This window comes from Ranitomeya variabilis, chromosome 3 (genome assembly GCF_051348905.1).
Source record: "Ranitomeya variabilis isolate aRanVar5 chromosome 3, aRanVar5.hap1, whole genome shotgun sequence".
NCBI classification, from domain to species: domain Eukaryota; kingdom Metazoa; phylum Chordata; class Amphibia; order Anura; family Dendrobatidae; genus Ranitomeya; species Ranitomeya variabilis.
The window spans coordinates 657,935,490-657,954,670 of NC_135234.1; the positions used below are offsets into that span (position 1 = coordinate 657,935,490).

General features: G+C 44.6%; 1 protein-coding gene across 2 annotated transcripts in view; it reads right to left on the minus strand.

Moving 5' to 3' along the window:
• Positions 1 to 19,181, minus strand: part of SLC11A2 (solute carrier family 11 member 2) — a 75,778-nt gene that overhangs the window by 5,798 nt on the left and 50,799 nt on the right. For both annotated transcript variants that reach the window (XM_077297803.1, XM_077297802.1), the window contains exons 15-16: positions 15,256 to 15,409; positions 10,956 to 11,009 (exon numbers count right to left, since the gene is read on the minus strand). In XM_077297803.1, coding sequence (XP_077153918.1) covers positions 10,956 to 11,009; positions 15,256 to 15,409 — 208 coding nt within the window. The remainder of the gene's footprint in view (positions 1 to 10,955; positions 11,010 to 15,255; positions 15,410 to 19,181) is intronic.

The window sequence follows — 19,181 nt, forward strand, 5'->3', positions numbered from 1 at the left end:
TATCGTGACCAGCACCTTCCTGGAGCGGATCCCAATAACACACAATGGATTTTGTGTCTCTGAACTCATGAGTTCTATATAGAAACAGACGCACAGTGGTAGACAATTTGATCATCAGGGCTGATGCAGAGGGTTTTATTCCTCACTTGTTACAGAGCAGATCCAGCTGGAGATTTGGGACACTGGTAAGGAGAAATTTATTTTTCCCGGCATCCAAGTTCATTTTTAAACCAATATTTTGTCACCACACTCTGTAAACAATAGCTCAAGGAATCTAGTGTTTTCACGCTCACTACAGCGACACTGTCTATGAGAAATGGCTGGCAGTAGGTACAGTCACATGATCAAATGTCAACAACACAACCCCAAAATTATGCTGGCAACATTCTTAAAGGAAATCTGTCGTCAAGTTTTTGCTGCGTCTTCTGAGAGCAGCATAATGTAAGAGCAGAGACCCTGATTCCAACAATGTATCACTTAGATTGTTGGGAGCAGCTGTTATGACACAATCAGTTCTTTGATGTAGGATGGAGAAAAGTTGAGAAAGCTAACCCCATTCACACCACAGCTTTCTGTCTATTGACAGTGAGCTGCTTATCACAGGAGGGGGCGTGGCTGGATGACTTGGCAGGAGACATCTAGCCAGGGCAATGATAATATCCTAGTGATAAAACCTTCACTGTAAGTAAACAGAAAACAGCCTGAGAAGGAACACAGCAGTGTCTTAACCCTTACCTCATATGGAGTTTCGATTACAGGGCAAAAACATGCTGACAGATTCCCTTTAATGTGATCTTTATTTAATGTTCTGTGCAGTAGTTTTTCATTCTCAGTTGTAGGATTTTATCAAAGATCTGAGTTTGATATCGTGGTCAAAACATGAACAACACATCGTGTGTAAACACACGGGGGGGCATTCTAGATAATAAGTACACCCCAAAGAATACTATCCTTTATTAAATCATACCATAGAACCAGACAAGACACATAAGAGATTGCAGACATTTATTAATCTAAACTATCTGTATATCAAACAGATTATGAATCCACATTGGGTAATATCTAGACACTCAGGAGACATGGACAGAGGTTGAAGGTCAAGAAAGCAGCTGATTCGTACATTGCCTATATATGGCTTCCTTGTGAACTTTTAGTAGTGCCGTCCATTCTTCGCCTTCTCTGATACTGAGCATTGCAGTACTGTCCCATTGTAAATATTTAAAGGGATTGTCCATGTACCATCCTTTGGATAGCAAAATGTGGATAACTTGGCACTCCAGAGTACTTTGCAAGATGAATAATTTTATTTAATGCAGGCAAGCCATAGAAATAAGCGTTTCGTTCATACTGGCCTTCCTTACTCAGTATAGTGGATTTCAAGAGGACTAAAGTATGAGGCAACGCTGCGGAAGGGCAGTAAACTCTGCGCCTGTGGAGAGGGGTTTCTAGCCTTGGGATAGGTCCTCAATATCTGATTGGAGGGGGTGCAACACCAGCCCCTCTCACCCATCAGCAGCTCCCGATGTCAGCCAGATGTGCCCAGTTGTGAAGCTGCAAATCACAGTTTCGTCAAAGCTTCTTATTCTAATCAATAGGGGCAATGTGCAGTACCACAGCCACAACACCATTTATGGAGCTGTGCGGCTCCGCAACAGAGCACGAAAAAAGCTGATCGGAAGGGTCTCCGGGTATCGTACCCCCACCAATCAGATCATAACCTATCCTGAGGCCAGGTTCACATTGCATCAATGGCAATACGCTGACGGCATCCGTTATACAGCGGCTCCAACGCTATGTAATGGATGCGTTAGCGCACCCATTGACTGCCACTATGTAGCGCATCGCTAATGCATGTCATAATTGGCATGCGTTAGCGATGTGCCGTCATTCTGTGACGGACCCTCGGACGCGGGCTGCAGCGTTTCCGGGTCCATCACCAATTGCACAGATGGAGCATCTGCGCGATCGCATAACGCAATCTTTACAAGGCACTAGTGTTGGTGCAGTCCGTTTAACACATGCGTTGAACGGACTGCAGCAACGCAATGTGAACCCTGCCTTAGAATAGCCCAGTGATGTAAAAGTCCTGGACAACTCCTATAAGCAACCCATGAAGAAGACTAACACAAATGGTCCTTTTAATTTTCCTGGTTTTGGTTTTCAGAGCCTCGGAAATTAAAGAAGCACTCCTCCTCCCATCAGTTTATATCCTCTTAATATATTGCAGTCATCATATTACATAGCACTGAGTACTTACAATTGCCCATTTTGCCTTTCTATCCAGCTTATTATTCTCTTTTCTCTGCTCTATGTAGTAACATGAAGTCTCTTTTCCCTGCATCCACAATTCCCCTTTTCAACTCCTGACCCAGCACCACTGCCAGAGACTTTTGCAGTGACTCATGAATCATGCAGAAGAAAAATGACCTCCTATTTCTACATAGTGCTTAGATGGATTCAGCTAGTCATTTTTTAACCTTGTGATATCATAAACATAATGTAAAAGAATAATAAGCTGGGTAGAACGGCAAAATGAGCAATTGTAAATACACAGTGCTGTTTAATATGATGATCGCAATATATTGATGGGAGGATGAGTGCTTCTTTAAGTTTATAGGACTGCACTATATGTGCTGACTTCAAAGTATATACATTTTATTGATTAGGTCTTTGAAATTAAAAGAAATCTGTCATATCCAGAAAAGCTATTTACCTGCAGATAGAGTGGTAATCTACAAATAGTGTTTAAATCCTGTGGAGCCGGCTTCGTGAAGTAGCAGCTATGGGGAGAAAGTTTTTATTCTCCCTGCAGCTGCTCCCTTCCAGTCATAGGGGCGGTGCGGGGAACGGTTGCAGCCAGTGCTCTCTAGATAGAGTGCAGCTGTAATGACTGCCAGCACTTTCATTGACCGCTCGTCTGCAGTGCGTATCTGCAGAGGAGTCTGTCAGTGTGCCGAGGAGCGATTACAGCACACTCACTGTGTAGTACGCGGTGACTAACAGCACCCTGCACTGCCCCAATGACTGGAAGTAAACAGCTGCACAGAGAATAAAACTTAAAGGGTCTCTGTCAGCACAGAAGGACTGTTTAAACCAAGCACAGGCGCTCGGTACTTCTCGGAGGGGTCAATTATTTAAATACACCTTATCACCTGCTTGTGTTTCCTCTCCCCCCCTCTATTCTTTGATTGACAGCTCTGGCCTCATAGGGCCAGAGAAGGGAGAATACAGAAGGAAGACAAGTAGGTGGGAAGGAATATTTAAATGATTGGCCCCGCTGTGAAGCACCGAGCGCCTGTACTTTGTTGGAACTGCGATTCTGTGATGTCCCTTTAAAGTGACTCTGTTATCACAGAATGATTTGGTGTGGCCAAACATTTAATTGCACCTTCCCACCGACTTGTTTGCCCTCCATCTTTTCTTTGATTGACAGCACTGGCTTTACAGAGCCAGACAAGGGTGAAGAGAAGAGGAGAAACAAGTACTGTTGGTGGGAAGGTGTAGTCAGAGGACCTTTTAGCAACTTTGTCATGTTGAGCTGGGCGCACGATGTAATAATAGTGGCTGCAGAGCGGTATTATGGCTTACTGATTGCTGTGTAAGTTACCGACCTCATCTATGGTCTATCAATGGTTTCCAGGCTCTTAGGCAGGGAGTCTGTTGTGAACATTCATGGCGTTCAGCAGTAGATTTTTACTTTTAAATAATTTGCTCCACTTCAGTTTCTGATTTTGTTTCCTTTGTTGTGCAGTAGATGCGAGGCTGACAGGTCGCTCAGCATTAGATTTAGCTTCATTTTATACATCAGAAACTCTTAAACCTGAGAATTTGTTCACTACTGTTGATGACTGTGAATGTCCAAGTAATTGGTAAATCTCCTTGAGAAGCTGCTGCAAAATCTAATAGTTATACTAGGAAGCAAACAAAACAAGGTTTTCTAGTGAATTCTGTAAAATGATGTTTCTACATTGGGACTACTGTGGAAACCGTTTCACTACATGTTTGGTTACATGGTAAAATCAGTCTTACTAAAACTTCTCATTCACTCACACGTCTTCGTTTGTACATGGGAAACTGCCTAGAAAATTGTTTAAAAAAATCTATTGTGAGAATTGTTTTTTTTCCAGTATATTATACTGGTATACAGTGCAGTATGGGGGGGGGGGGGGGGGGAAACCCTGTTGAAACCAACTCTCAATTCCCGCCCCTTCCACGCTTACATCTTTGTCGAGCTAGAACCAAGGCATTTGGCATATGCAACGGAATTAAACCACTGCTCATCACCTGTTCATGGCCAATCTGTAACTCCAAGAAGGCCATCTGTGGTAGACAGGTAGCATTAGGGTATGACTCCACGGTACGGATGGGCGGCGGTATCGCCGCAGCGGCGAAGCCGCTCGGCACTAAGCCCCGCCCCCTTAATGGGACGCGATCATGCCGGGTGTGTTAACTCTTCACATCCGGGATGATCGCTCTGTCCCATAGGGCCCTGTGATATGCCTTGCGAGGACGCTGCGTCCCCGCAAGGTGTACGGACATGCTGCGATCTGAAAAGACGCGCAGCATGTCCGTAGTCGCAGGGCCGCCGCGTGCGGGTTTCCACGCATAGTGGAGACGGGATTTCATCAAATCCCCTCCACTATGCTGGAACATCTGGACACTGCTTGTTTGACGCTGCAGCTCTGCGCAGCATCAAACAAGCAGCGTTTCCTGACCGTGGAAACATACCCTAAGGGTATGTGTCCACGTTCAGGATTGCATCAGGATTTGGTCAGGATTTTACGTCAGTATTTGTAAGCCAAAACCAGGAGTGGGTGATAAATGCAGAAGTGGAGCATATGTTTCTATTATACTTTTCCTCTAATTGTTCCACTCCTGGTTTTGGCTACAAATACTGATGAAAAATCCTGACCAAATCCTGATGCAATCCTGAACGTGGACACATACCCTTACACAGCACCTTTGTTCACTGCTAGGACAACCCTTTCTTAAACTAGATATTCAGCCTCGATAAAATAATACAGCCTATACTCCCTTCTCGCGGTCTCATGGTGTTGGCACTCGCTCTCCGCGGGGCTGTGATGCGGTGGAATGAGACATGATGCCCAATCAGCGCTGGCATCACTGGGTCCACCTTCGTACAAACTGAACATGAAGAGGAAGCCAGGGATCAGCTGCAGCCCGGACGTCCTCTTCATTTTCAGTTTGTCTGAAGGCTGAGAGTGACGCCAGCACTGATTGACACATGATGCCCGGTGCCATTCTACTGCATCACAGCCCCAGGACCGCAAATGTCGAGAATGCTGGAATGGAACCGGCGTGGGAGGAGAGCATAGGCTTTATTATTTTATAGGGCTGGACATTTAGTCTAAGAGGGGGTTATCCTAGAAGTGGATAAACCCCTTTAAAGGAAGTCTGTCAGCACAAAATGACTGTTCACACCAAGCAAAGGTGCTCACTTAGTGTGGCCTAACAGCTCAGTGCACCTTTCCACCTACTTGTTTTCCCTCTATTTCCACCATACTCTTCCTTAAGTGACTGCCCTTCTCTGGGTCTATAACGCCAGTGCTAAGATAAATGGAAAACCTGTAGGTGGGAAGGTGCACTCACCGGTCTGGCCATGCCAAGAGTGCGCCGAGTGCCTGTGCTTGGCCTAAACGGTAATTTGTTCTGGCAGACTACCTAGGTGTAGTAGATAAGTGATGTATAGGAAATTAAGGTGTATAGCAAGGGGCAAAGTGATGGCGTACCCTAGAAAGTGTAATTCACCCAATGTTGAAACTGGCAAGACTGATCACTTTAGCCCTCGCTGGTTGCTAGGACAAAGTGGCAAGTCCGTTTCCTATAAAGGATCTCATTGATTGAACACTCACGGCATAGCAAAGTTATACGTCATCAAGGTCTATAATGAAAGAACTAATCATCCTTCTGAAGTTCTGTAAAGTGGATCTGTCAGGTCTCCTATTTTTTTTTTCAAGCATTTAAGTGAAGCTTTTCAAAAATAAATAGTGTCTGTGATAGAAGTGATTATTTTATTTCTATATCTCCAACCTAATCTGCAGAGCAGTACAGAGATTGCCATATCTTGTATTAGTCCCTGTCCCCACCGGGGCTCACAATCTACATTCAGTATGCTTCTGAAGTGTGGGAAGACACCTAAACAAGGAGAACATACAAACTCCTCAGGTCTCAGACAGTACAGAAAACTGAGGAGCTCATGAATGTATAGTTTTTCCACCTTCATTCAGCAGGAATCCCGTGTCCTGCACACCCTACATCCCCAAATACAGCGATTCACAGCTCCCTCTATATACAGAGAAAGCCAAGCATTGCTCTCAACTACTTCCAGAAGTTCCTTAGACAAGGAATGGAGCGAAGGTCAAGCATTTGGCCCTCCGACTCGCTGAATGATGGGGACAGAGCCCTGACAATTGCTGGATGTCCCTGCATCACAACCTCAGCGATCAGCAAGTTGACCTCTGTTCTATGAATAAGGGATAAAGCATTATTCCGAAAATAGAAAGTATAATCATAGAACAATATATATGTCCCAAGTTTAGCTGTTCTCTATCCTATGCTGCATCCGACAAGATAGTATAGAATGGTAGGAGACAAAAAAAAGCACAAATAGGGTCTTATCCCCAGGATTGTTTCCAATCAATTATGAGAAAACTGCTCACCTGGTGGTACACAGTAAAAGCGTGTAGTTGTCAGCTGCTGCAGATCCACAGGTCGGCGATGCGACCTCTCAGAACCGTTATAATAGATAAATGTGGATAAAATCCGCGCTGCTGTGACAAATGATGACTCCAGATATAGTTATAAGATGTTCGGGTGGTTTATTCAACGCGTTTCGAAGCTCATGGCTTCTTCAGGAAGTTTCCACAGAAAGATAGGTATCTTTCTGTGGAAACTTCCTGAAGAAGCCATGAGCTTCGAAATGCATTGAATAAACCACCCAAACACCTTATAACTATATCTGGATTCATCATTTGTCACAGCAGCGCGGATTTTATCCACATTTATCTATTATAACGGTATCCGACAAGATGGTATAGAAGAGCCGACAGATCCATAGCAGGTGAAGCCAAAGTCATGCTGCTAACTGCTATGGCCAGAAGCATACTTCTCTTCTACATGTGTTATAAGTCCATACCCAGAGATTAGAAACCCGGTCAATATTCAAGACTAATGTCATCTATAGGCCGCAGGGTGGCTCAGTGGTTAGCACTGTTTTGCAGCGCTGAAGTCAAATCCCAGCAAGGACAACATCTGCAAGGAGTTTGTATGTTCTCCCCGTGTTTGTGTGGGTTTCCTCCGGGTTCTCCGGTTTCCTCCCACATTCCAAAGACATACTGATAGGAAATCTAGATTGTGAGCCCCAATGGGGACAGTGATATCTGTAGAACGCTGTGGAATTAATGGCGCTATATAACTGAGTAAAATAAATATACTAGCAGATGTGACTGGTTGTTATAGGAAGACTTTATGTAGGTCTGTGCTTAAATAAATCACACCAAGCCCGCTACTCCTGATCTGCAGTCCTTTATTGAGAGATTCAGGATCATTTACGTCAGGGAGACTTTAGACGAGTCTTGTGTTAGTTTTCTATTGCATTACGGCTCAATCAATAGATGTCCTAATTTAGCCTAACGCACATACATACAGGACAATACATCAATGACTGTGGGGATTAGAAGGTCAAGTTATGATTCACAGATATATCATTACAAAGATTTAAACAATGGAGAAAAAAAAACAATTTGAAAATTAAATCACACAAACGAGATTAGAAATTCTGAAAACCAGTGGGTGTCAGGTAATTAAAAAAAAAAAAAAAGAAAAACCGCAACCAGCAGAGCAAGTCCAATTTGGTGTCAGGGTGGTCTCACATGCTCTAAAATCCCATATAAATTGAAATACCCGACAAATTTATTCTTCAAATAAAAATATTTCTATTTGAAGAATACATTTGCCGGATGTTTCAGTTTATATGTAACCATTGGGTATCATGCACAAGTCGCCTTAAAAGAGTTTTCCCAAAAGTGTAAGTTATCTTATATCCATTCGGTGGAATGTGGATTACTTGCTGATATTTGGGGGTCACATCAATAGAGAAAAAAAAGGAATCTACAAATCCCCATTTTGAAGGGACCAAAGGGGCGCATGCGGGACCTCTGCTCCATTCACTGGCTGGGAGACTGCTGGACAAAGCCAAGTACAGGGCCAGCTCATTCTGGAGCTCCATTACAGTAAAGACAAAGCTCTGCAGCACCGGGACCTCCAACGATCAGAAAATTATACTCTATCCTATGGATAAAGGGAGAACTTGCAATTTTGGGAATACCCCTTTAGTTAAATTAGGAACCTTGCACAGCACTTGCTGGGGCTTTGGGTGGCTGCCTCAGTATCTGTACAAAACCTTCTGTAATATCTTTATTTAAAGGGGTATGATATGGATAAAGGGAGAACTTGCAATTTTGAGAATACCCCTTTAGTTAAATTAGGAACCTTGCACAGCACTTGCTGGGGCTTTGGGTGGCTGCCTCAATATCTGTACAAAACCTTCTGTAATATCTTTATTTAAAGGGGTACGAGTAAACAGGAAAAGGAAGTTTTGTAACCCCACAATCATTGAAAAAAAACAAACAACATCCAGTGAGAAAACACCGTGATGTGCACGACCATTGAAGTGTGCCGCTCTGACCTGTTGCTTGCAGTAGGCTACAGAGCCCCCCTTTCCCAGGATGGCAAAATAAACAATCCTACAACCTTGACCCTTAGCCTGACGTCAGGGACACCTCTCGGGGGAACAATTTCCTGAGCAAGGCCAAGGTCAGGTTCCCACAGATGAGTACTTGGAGAGTTCATGATATTGTACATTTTCTGAACCTATTAGGTTACTTGCATTTTAGACACTGCAGTTTTTGTCTCTTGCTGATGTGTCACATTTTAATATAAGCGGTTTGTTTTTTTACTTTTAGTAAAAATGTTCCTGTTCTGATACAATCTTATAAATGTGCCCCTGCTGTGTACTGTGTAATGGCTGTGTCTGATCATACCACAGCTCCTGGGCAGGGGGGATACAAGAGAGAGTATACAGACAGGACAGCAGGCGAGGGCAATGTTTTACCTCAAAGAAAGTCAGCTGTGATCCCCTGCTGTCCTGTCTATCCTCTCTGTTGCTGTCTCCCCGACCCAGGAGCTGTGGTATGATCAGACCATGTCCCTGCACTGTCAGACAGACAGTACACAGCAGGGGCACATTTATAAGATTATCTCAGCACAGGAACATTTTTTTTCAACATATCCAATTGTGGAAATTATGCCAAGATCTGTTGATTCAAATTAACTTTTTTCGTGGGGACATTCCTTTAAGGACGCACCGGTTTCTTTCATCTAACGCGCATCTTTTTCTGGCTTTTTTTCGTTTGTTTTTTTCGTCATATTCATTCAGCGGTGCGAATGTTCAGGCCAATTCTTTTAACCACTTTACTCTTTTTGAATCCTGAAGTTGTTAAAAGAAGCTCAAAAAGACAGAACAAATGCGCGGCAAGTTGTTTTTACATTTCAAGGAATGTATGTTTCATTCTTCAAGTGCTTTTTCAGGCACTGATCAGGCGGGATCCACCTGAAAAAGAGGTGAGGTGCAAATACCCTTTGTGGAACTGAAGCTTAACACTGAGTGACGGTGCTAATGGCTATACTGTATAAGTAGTTCCATAGTCCAATGGGAGAGTGACAGAATCCATCCGCCTCCTTAGAGACAGTCATTACAGGCCAATTTAAAAGGAAATTCCACAGTCTTCAATTTCTTGACAGCTTTCGAATATCTTTCAATATCCAAGTGCCGGAGCAATCTGTATACCGTTTAAAGATGCTCTCTGTTTTGGAAATGTCTAAGTAACTGAAAAGTCCAAGTAAAGTTCACATATCACCACAAAAGTTAGAATTCCCCTTTAAAAAAAAGCCATCTCTCTCACATTTGGTCAAGACACTAGGTCCCATGTAGAATAATACTTAAAAAAAAAAAAAAAAAACAGTTTCCCTATCTTCTAAGGTGGCCATATACATTAAAAGGGAACCAACTGACCATCTAATGAGTGGTGGAAACAACACTATGTTGACGGAAAGAAGGATCAGGCATACTAGATTCCAACATGCCCAGTCGTTTGACCTCGGTGGGAGAGAAGCTGCTGCTGGACACCTCTGGCAGTGGCTTCTTCGCTGTTCCCATTGATAACACATGCTCACTTAGCTGACCATACATGTGTATTGGGGGCATGTGTTGTCCAGACAAATAGCTTATGTGTATGGCCGTCTTTAGAAAGGGAGCTAGTTCTGCTGCAGAACTGCAATATTTTCATGACTGCACCTGTTTCAGTTACATGCTGCCCTAAAATTAGCAATATCCGTAATCGGTGGGCAATGGGCAGCTATCGGGCTTTCACAGTCCTGGGGCATATGAACAGCCGTGGTCGGATTGGCTATAAAACTGCTGTCAGAAGTGAAGATACAGTAAGTTATTAGCGCTTTCTTGATGTATTCTGGATTTTCCACAGCATAAAAAAGTATAAATGAGAACGTCAGATGCAGCACGTGTCCGTCAGTTATCAGTAAGGTGCATAAGCTTTAATGGAAATTGTATCGGAATATTTGAGGGACTAAAAACAAATAGCAGCACACAGGAGGATCTGCAACCAACGTTCAGCACGCATCAATTAGGTAAAAAAGTGTTAAATAAGAAAACAGTAAGAAAAGCGTACAACCATGATTTATAACGTACATATCATCCTCTGTGCAAATTGCACATACATTTTGCCATGTTCACACAGTAAACCATAGAAACACACTGGCTCTGATGGCCACTTGCCATGTCCAGAATAGACGTCATTCCCTTAATTAATAGAGAAAGCAGGTTGATCTTCGGCAAGCATTATTTGATGGATGCTTACCGTCTGGCCACATTCGAGGAACTTCACGCCCAAGGCAACCAAACATTGCCACGTCTGTGTGCAGAATGAAAAATCACAGTATTAGAACACAAAAATATACCAATATCTGCAATCTGTGACACAACAGGCGCTACCTGGGGATACCGCACACGTGACAGGCGCCTAAACGGGCAGCCAGACAAATCCGAAGACAAAGTACCTAGGAATAGGCTGGTTTTGGGGGATTCATCTGGCTACTAGAGAGTCACAGGGTCTTGAAATGACCTTACTGGTTTAAAAAGCATACATAGTTTGATGCAGGCATGTAAAGATTATTGACTCTCCATTCATGTGGGATATGGTCATTACCTTTCAGAGAGTAAAAGGCTGCCCCAGTTATATGCTGTACTAAACAATAAGAGAGTGCTCCTGTCTCAGATATTTATGGCAATGGTGGAGGGTAACCCAAATTATCTCCAAAATGTTGGGGGAGAATGAAGAGTTATCAGTCCATGACACATTTATCAAACATTTATAACACATCATTGGAAAACGTATTTAAAAAATACCCTTCACCAGTTTTAGTACAGTGTGTCTGTAAAGTCATGGTGCACTTTTGACCAGTCACAGGATCCATTTATAGTTTACATTTTGGAGGAAAGTTCAGTGTGTTCTGTGGCTCGCTAAATTTGAATCCATGACCAAAGTGCTACATGAATATCGCCGCATTTATAATGAAGCGCCACCACATAGAAATAACATTACTCGGTGGGATAAGCAGTTGAAGGAAACCGACAGTTTGGTGGAGAAACCCCGTTCTGGTAGGCCATCAGTCAGTGACGATTCTGTAGAGACTACACGGGATAGTCACCTAAGGAGCCCTAAAAAAAATCTGTGTGTGCGACAATTACACCTAAGCAAGACTACAGTTCATAAGGTGTTAAAGAAACGGTTTTACCGGATACAAATTGAGGCTGTTGAATGCTATCAAACCGGCAGATAAACCCAAACGATGCGCGTTTGCTACAGATATGCTTCATGAGATCAACAATGATGCAAGATTTTTGCAGAAGATTGTGTTTAGCGATGAGGCCTTCCATATCTGTGGACATGTTCATCGCCATAACGTCCGAATATTGGCTGCTGAACATCCTCATGCCTATGTGGAGTACGAATGTAACACCCCTAAAGTAAACATGTGGTGTGGCCTGATGCATGATAAGGCGATGGGCCCTTTTTTTTTTTTTGTCACGGAGCGATTTGTGACGGCAAACACATATCTTGACATGTTGGAATTGTATGCAGTGCCACAATTTCCAGAAGTTGTCATCTTTTAACAGAACAGCGGTCCTCCACACTACACCACCATTCTTCGTCAGTTTCTGGATAGAACATTCCCCCGGCGGTGGATAGGCAGGGGTTCTGTCAAGCCACGGCCACCACGATCCCCAGATCTGACACCCTTAGACTTATACTTTTGGGGTTATGTGAAGCAACATGTGCACATTGAACGTATCAACGACAATCACTTAAAACAGAAAATCAGACATTATTCACTCTGTTACACCAGACGTCCTTACCCGTGTGTGGCAAGAACTTCACTATCGTTTGGATGTGTGTAGGGCAACAAATGGAGCCCACATCAAACTGCACTGAATAGGTATGAAACTGGGAGTGTTTTTCTTTTATATGGAGCAGATTTTACATTTCTATCACTTTTTGTTGCTTTCCAGTGACTGGTCAATAGTGCACCATGACTTTACAGACACATTGTATATTAAACTGACCACATTATGGGATAATGTCTGGAGAGCTGAATAACCATAGTTTTATTCTTTAACTTCTGCTCTCCATTGCAGAGATATTAGATTGTAAAGTTTAGGTTATCATTTCTGATAAGTCCAAGGGGGTTTTACCACAGGATCCTTTTTTTGGCAGGGGGCAGAAATATGTCCCAAGAAGGTCAGAAGCTTCCTTTTACTGTGAGATGTAATGATAGACAGCACTGCTCCCTGCAGCTACTGTGTAGAGTACAGTACAGCTGAGAGCGATTACAAACACCTCCAGCTTTCATCTAAAGGCAGTCAGTGTGGGGGGAGTACAGTAGAGCAGAGCGGGATTCCAAACTTCCAGATTTCCTCTCATGATAGTGTGTGAGGAGCATTCGGCAAAGTTAACAGTGGTGTGAGATGAGAGCTACAAGTGGTATTTGTAAGGACACGCCCTATACTTCACAGTAGCTGCAGAGATCAGGGCTGAAAGCAAGGCGGTCCATCATTAAATATCACAAGAGAACAACTGCTCTTCTAGCTTTCTGGGGGGGTGTCCTACTTTCTCCTACATGACAACTCCTGCTTATGACTGGTCAATGTCATGCAGGGAACAAAGTTCACCCCCCACAGAAGAGTTTCTGGTAGCGCTCCCCTGGACGTAGCATAAATTATAATCTAAACTTTACAAGTTAATAGCATTTATTCTTTAGTTTCTCCTATTCATTGTATAGGTAAGTTTTATTCAGCTCTGCAGCCACTATTCCATGATGTGGCCAGTTAAAACACCTCAGACAGTTATGGCATTTCCGGTTTTCTATAAATAAAAAGGAAATAAATTCTGCACTCCATCTTTATTGCTCACTGATTGCAGTAAAATGTGGTCGGCACGTGAAGCCAATGATTTATTTCACGTTATCCTTACCAAATTGTGTCATGACACATTAAGGTAATGTCAACCAGTATTTATACAAATGACAGCATTGAGTAGGCCTAATGCTGGTCCCAAGAATGGGCCAGCCACAAAGTCTTGCCCACGCTCCATTAAAATCTGTCTAAACAGATGGTCAGGGGTAAAAGTAAGACATATGTTCCAAGACATGTCCACACTAACCCTTCGCGACTGGATATCAAATACAAGTCATATGGATGCAGGGAGACATATAACTGAGCTCGGACCAAACTTGGCAGGTGCCACCTATGATACACAGCGGGCACATGCCTGTAACAGCAGAGACTAGAGCTAGCACGGATCGCTGCTGTTTTATCCATTTAGATGTGGCTGCCAATCATTGACAATAGCATGTAAATAGCTGGGTTGCTTGGTGCACGTGTAAAAGATACATTTTCCCCTCGTCAGTGATGTGATTATGGGATGTTCATTGGCTGCTATGGTAACCTAAGTTTACTGAAGGCTCTCGTCACTGCCATTTTGGTCCTCCTATGAACGCCGGTTAGTCACTGGGCTTCATAAGAGAACTTCAATCCTACAATATAACTGCAATACCATATTGCAATATATAAAACAAGTGATAAAACAATTGCAGGTGCCCTATGGGAACTTGAAAAAAAAAAATCATAAAAAAATAAATAAAAAAAGTTTTCAATCACCCCTCTTTTTCAAGTTCAAAAACTAAAAGAAATTTGGTATCACCAAGTCCATAAAAGTCCAACAAAAAAATATAAATTTAAGCTGTACAGTAAAAGCCTAATATGAAAAAAAAATAAATTTGAAAACCCAGAATCGCTGCTTTTATGGGACCCGCATTTCACACCCATTAAAAAGGAATGGCGACTTTTTTTAATTTCTTTTTTTATTACAAACGTTCTAACATTTAACCAGTAATTATATATATATATATATATATATATATATATATATATTTTTTTTTTTAAACCTTATACATATTGATGTAAATTGTACCGACCTGAAGAATAAAGTTGCCATGTCATTTTTTTCCCACATAATGAAGGACAAAATTAAAACAAAATAAATATTAGTTTAATCGCGTTTTTCTTTTGTATTTGTTTTACCGTTTTACTCTACTTTGAATTTTTTACCCTGTTTTATTTCAGTACACTTGTACGGTAGAATAAACAAGTAGTTTATTAATAAATAAAATCATTCAAAACTACAAGGCGTCCGGAAAAAAAACAAGCCCAACCATGGTCATATCGACAGGAAAAAAATGTGGAGGGAAAAAACGAAAGGGCAAAACCAGAAACCTACCTGGTCGTGAAGGGTTAAAATGACAGTGAAAAACTAAATTCAGTCATCCCTTTACCACAGAACCCATTTACTCTGCCTTTCTGAGACCTCAAATGCTACAGTGATTCTTACCTATACTGATTTTTTAAGATGGTGAGAATAAGTGTCAATAAGTAAAGACATACAGATGAATACAATCACCTTGCCCCCAACCACGCCGGTCTGCACTAAACAGTATGCAGAAGGATTAGATTCGCTCTCATCATCAGATTTTGATAAATCACAAAGAATGACGTAAGATTGAAAAGCAAAAGGTCACATGATGAATAGCAATAGCACTTACCAAATATCCCACAAAACATAGATAGGCAACGGACAAGACGGCGGCTCCCACATAAAATGCTATGTGACCAAGAGAAGACACGTACACCACCACAAAGTATATGTTTATGCTGCATACTAGAAGTATAAGGACACCGCCAGCAATCTTCCATCCCCTGTAGACAGAAAAGGGTCATCAATTAATCAGTATGGGGTAAGATCAGAAAAAAAAAATATATATATATATACACACAGACTCAGTGATATTGTTAATAGGGTACTTTCATTATAATTAAGAAAATGGAAAATAAAGCCTATAAAACACACGTGTGTGTGTGTGTGTGTGTGTGTGTGTGTGTGTGTGTGTGTGTGTGTGTGTGTGTGTGTGTGTGTGTGGGTGTGTGTGTATATATATATATATATAGTTTATACACACACATGAATTAACACATGTGGAATTATATGCTTAATAAAAAAGTGTGAAACAACTGAAATTGTGTCTTATATTCTAGGTTCTTCAAAGTAGCCACCTTTTGCTTTGATGACTGCTTTGCACACTCTTGGCATTCTCTTGATGAGCTTCAAGAGGTAGTCACCGGGAATGGTTTTCACTTCACAGGTGTGCCCTGTCAGGTTTAATAAGTGGGATTTCTTGCCTTATAAATGGCGTTGGGACCATCAGTTGTGTTGTGCAGAAGTCTGGTGGATACACAGCTGATAGCCCTATTGAATAGACTGTTAGAATTTGTATTATGGCAAGAAAAAAGCAGCCAAGTAAAGAAAAACGAGTGGCCATCATTAAGGTCAGTCAGTCCGAAAAATTGGCAAAACTTTGAAAAAGTGTCCCCAACTGCAGTGGTAAAAACCATCAAGTGCTACAAAGAAACTGGCTCACATGAGGACCGCCCCAGGAAAGGAAGACCAAGAGTCACCTCTGCTTCTGAGGATAAGTTTATCCGAGTCACCAGCCTCAGAAATCGCAGGTTAACTGCAGCTCAGATTAGAGACCAGGTCAATGCCACACAGAGTTCTAGCAGCAGACACATCTCTACAACAACTGTTAAGAGCAGGCCTTCATGGTAAAATAGCTGCTAGGAAACCACTGCTAAGGACAGGCAACAAGCAGAAGAGACTTGTTTGGGCTAAAGAACACAAGGAATGGACATTAGACCAGTGGAAATCTGTGCTTTGGTCTGATAAGTCCAAATTTGAGATCTTTGGTTGCAACACAGAAAAGTTGATCGGATGGACTCTACATGCTTGGTTCCCACCGTGAAGCATGGAGGAGGAGGTGTGATGGTGTGGGGGTGCTTTGCTGGTGACAATGTTGGGGATTTATTCAAAATTGAAGGCATACTGAACCAGCATGGCTACCACAGCATCTTGCAGCGGCATGCTATTCCATCCGGTTTGCGTTTAGTTGGACCATCATTTATTTTTCAACAGGACAATGACCCCATACACACCTCCAGGCTGTGTAAGGGCTATTTGACCAAGACGGAGGGTGCTACGCCAGTTGATCTGGCCTCCACAGTGGTTTGTGAGCTGGACCGCAGAGTGAAGGCAAAAGGGCCAACAAGTGCTAAGCATCTCTGGGAACTCCTTCAAGATTGTTGGAAGACCATTCCCGGTGACTACCTCTTGAAGCTCATCAAGAGAATGCCAAGAGTGTGCAAAGCAGTCATCAAAGCAAAAGGCGGCTACTTTGAAGAACCTAGAATATAAGACATATTTTCAGTTGTTTCACACTTTTTTGTTAAGTATATAATTCCACATGTGTTAATTCATAGTTTTGATGCCTTCAGCGTGAATGTACAATTTTCATAGTCATGTAAATACAGAAAAATCTTTAAATGAGAATGTGTGTCCAAACTTTTGGTCTGTACTATATATAGTACACATATATAATTGGAGAGACATCATCCTGTATAAAGTGTACAAGATCCTTTAGGTTAAAAAAGAAAAAAATATATACTACAGTAGTAAACATTAAGGATGGACATATAGGTGGATCTGCACTTAGCAATATATTATACTAGCTATTGAACCCGTTCTACGCCCGGGTGGCGAGCATTTATATTGGTATATGGTCTCCATCCTGGTATGTGCTGCTCCCATCTTGCTCTCCCATCCTGTCATGTGCTGCTCCATCCTGCGCCCCCATCCTGTCATGTGCTGCTCCATTCTGCATCCCCATCCTGTCATGTGCTCCCATCCTGCGCCCCCATCCTGTCATGTGCTGCTCCATCCTGCATCCCCATCCTGTCATGTGCTCCCATCCTGCGCCCCCATCCTGTCATGTGCTGCTCCATCCTGCATCCCCATCCTGTCATGTGCTGTTCCATCCTGCGACCCCATCCTGTCATGTGCTGTTCCATCCTGCGCCCCCAACCTATCATGTGCTGCTCCATCCTGCGTCTCCATCCTGTCATGTGCTCCCATCCTGCGCCCCATCCTGTGATATGCTGCTCCATCCTACACCCCCATCCTGTCATGTGTGTGCGCCCCCATTCTGTCATGTGCTGCTCCCATCCAGTCATGTGCTCCCATCCTGCGCCCCATCCAGTCATGTGCTCCCATCCTGCGCCCCATCCAGTCATGTGCTCCCATCCTGCGCCCCATCCAGTCATGTGCTCCCATCCTGCGCCCCATCCAGTCATGTGCTCCCATCCTGCGCCCCATCCAGTCATGTGCTCCCATCCTGCGCCCCATCCAGTCATGTGCTCCCATCCTGCGCCCCATCCAGTCATGTGCTCCCATCCTGCACCCCCATCCTGTCATGTGCTCCCATCCTGCACCCCCATCCTGTCATGTGTGCGCAATAATTCTGTCATGTGCTGCTCCCATCCTGCGCCCCCATTCTGTCATGTGCTGCTCCCATCCTGCGCCCCCATTCTGTCATGTGCTGCTCCCATCCTGCGCCCCCATTCTGTCATGTGCTGCTCCCATCCTGCGCCCCCATTCTGTTGTAATGTGCTGCACCCATTCTGCCTGTTCCCATTCTGCCATATGTTGCTCTCATCTTTCTCTCTCCGGCTGTGCTGATTGCCGGCGGCTGTGCGTGGCTGTGCTGAGTGCCGGTGGCTGTGCTGAGTGCCGGCGGCTGTGCTGATTGCCGACGGCTGTGCGCGGCTGTGCTGAGTGCCGGCGGCTGTGCTGAGTGCCGGCGGCTGTGCTGAGTGCCGGCGGCTGTGCTGAGTGCCGGCGGCTGTGCTGAGTGCCGGCGGCTGTGCTGAGTGCCGGCGGCTGTGCTGAGTGCCGGCGGCTGTGCTGAGTGCCGGCGGCTGTGCTGAGTGCCGGCGGCTGTGCTGAGTGCCGGCGGCTGTGCTGAGTGCCGGCGGCTGTGCTGAGTGCCGGCGGCTGTGCTGAGTGCCGGCGGCTGTGCGTGGCGGTGCTGAGAGTGCGGGCGGCTGTGCGTGGCGGTGCTGAGTGCGGGCGGCTGTGCGTGGCAGTGCTGAGAGTGCGGGCGGCTGTGCGTGGCGGTGCTGAGAGTGCGGGTGGCTGTGCGTGGCGGTGCTGAGAGTGCGGGCGGCTGTGCGTGGCGGTGCTGAGAGTGCGGGCGGCTGTGCGTGGCGGTGCTGAGAGCGCGGGCGGCTGTGTGTGGCGGTGCTGAGAGCGCGGGCGGCTGTGCGTGGCGGTGCTGAGAGTGCGGGCGGCTGTGCGTGGCGATGCTGAGAGTGCGGGCGGCTGTGCGTGGCGGTGCCGAGAGTGCGGGCGGCTGTGCGTGGCGGTGCTGAGAGTGCGGGCGGCTGTGCGTGGCGGTGCTGAGAGTGCGGGCGGCTGTGCGTGGCGGTGCTGAGAGTGCGGGCGGCTGTGCGTGGCGGTGGTGAGTGCGGGCGGCTGTGCGTGGTGGTGCTGGGTGCCGAGTGCTGGGGGCCTGAGCAAGCGGGGACACCGGCGCGCTGTGGGGGTCAGGTGCCGGAGTCGCCGCTAGCTCAGGCCCCCGGC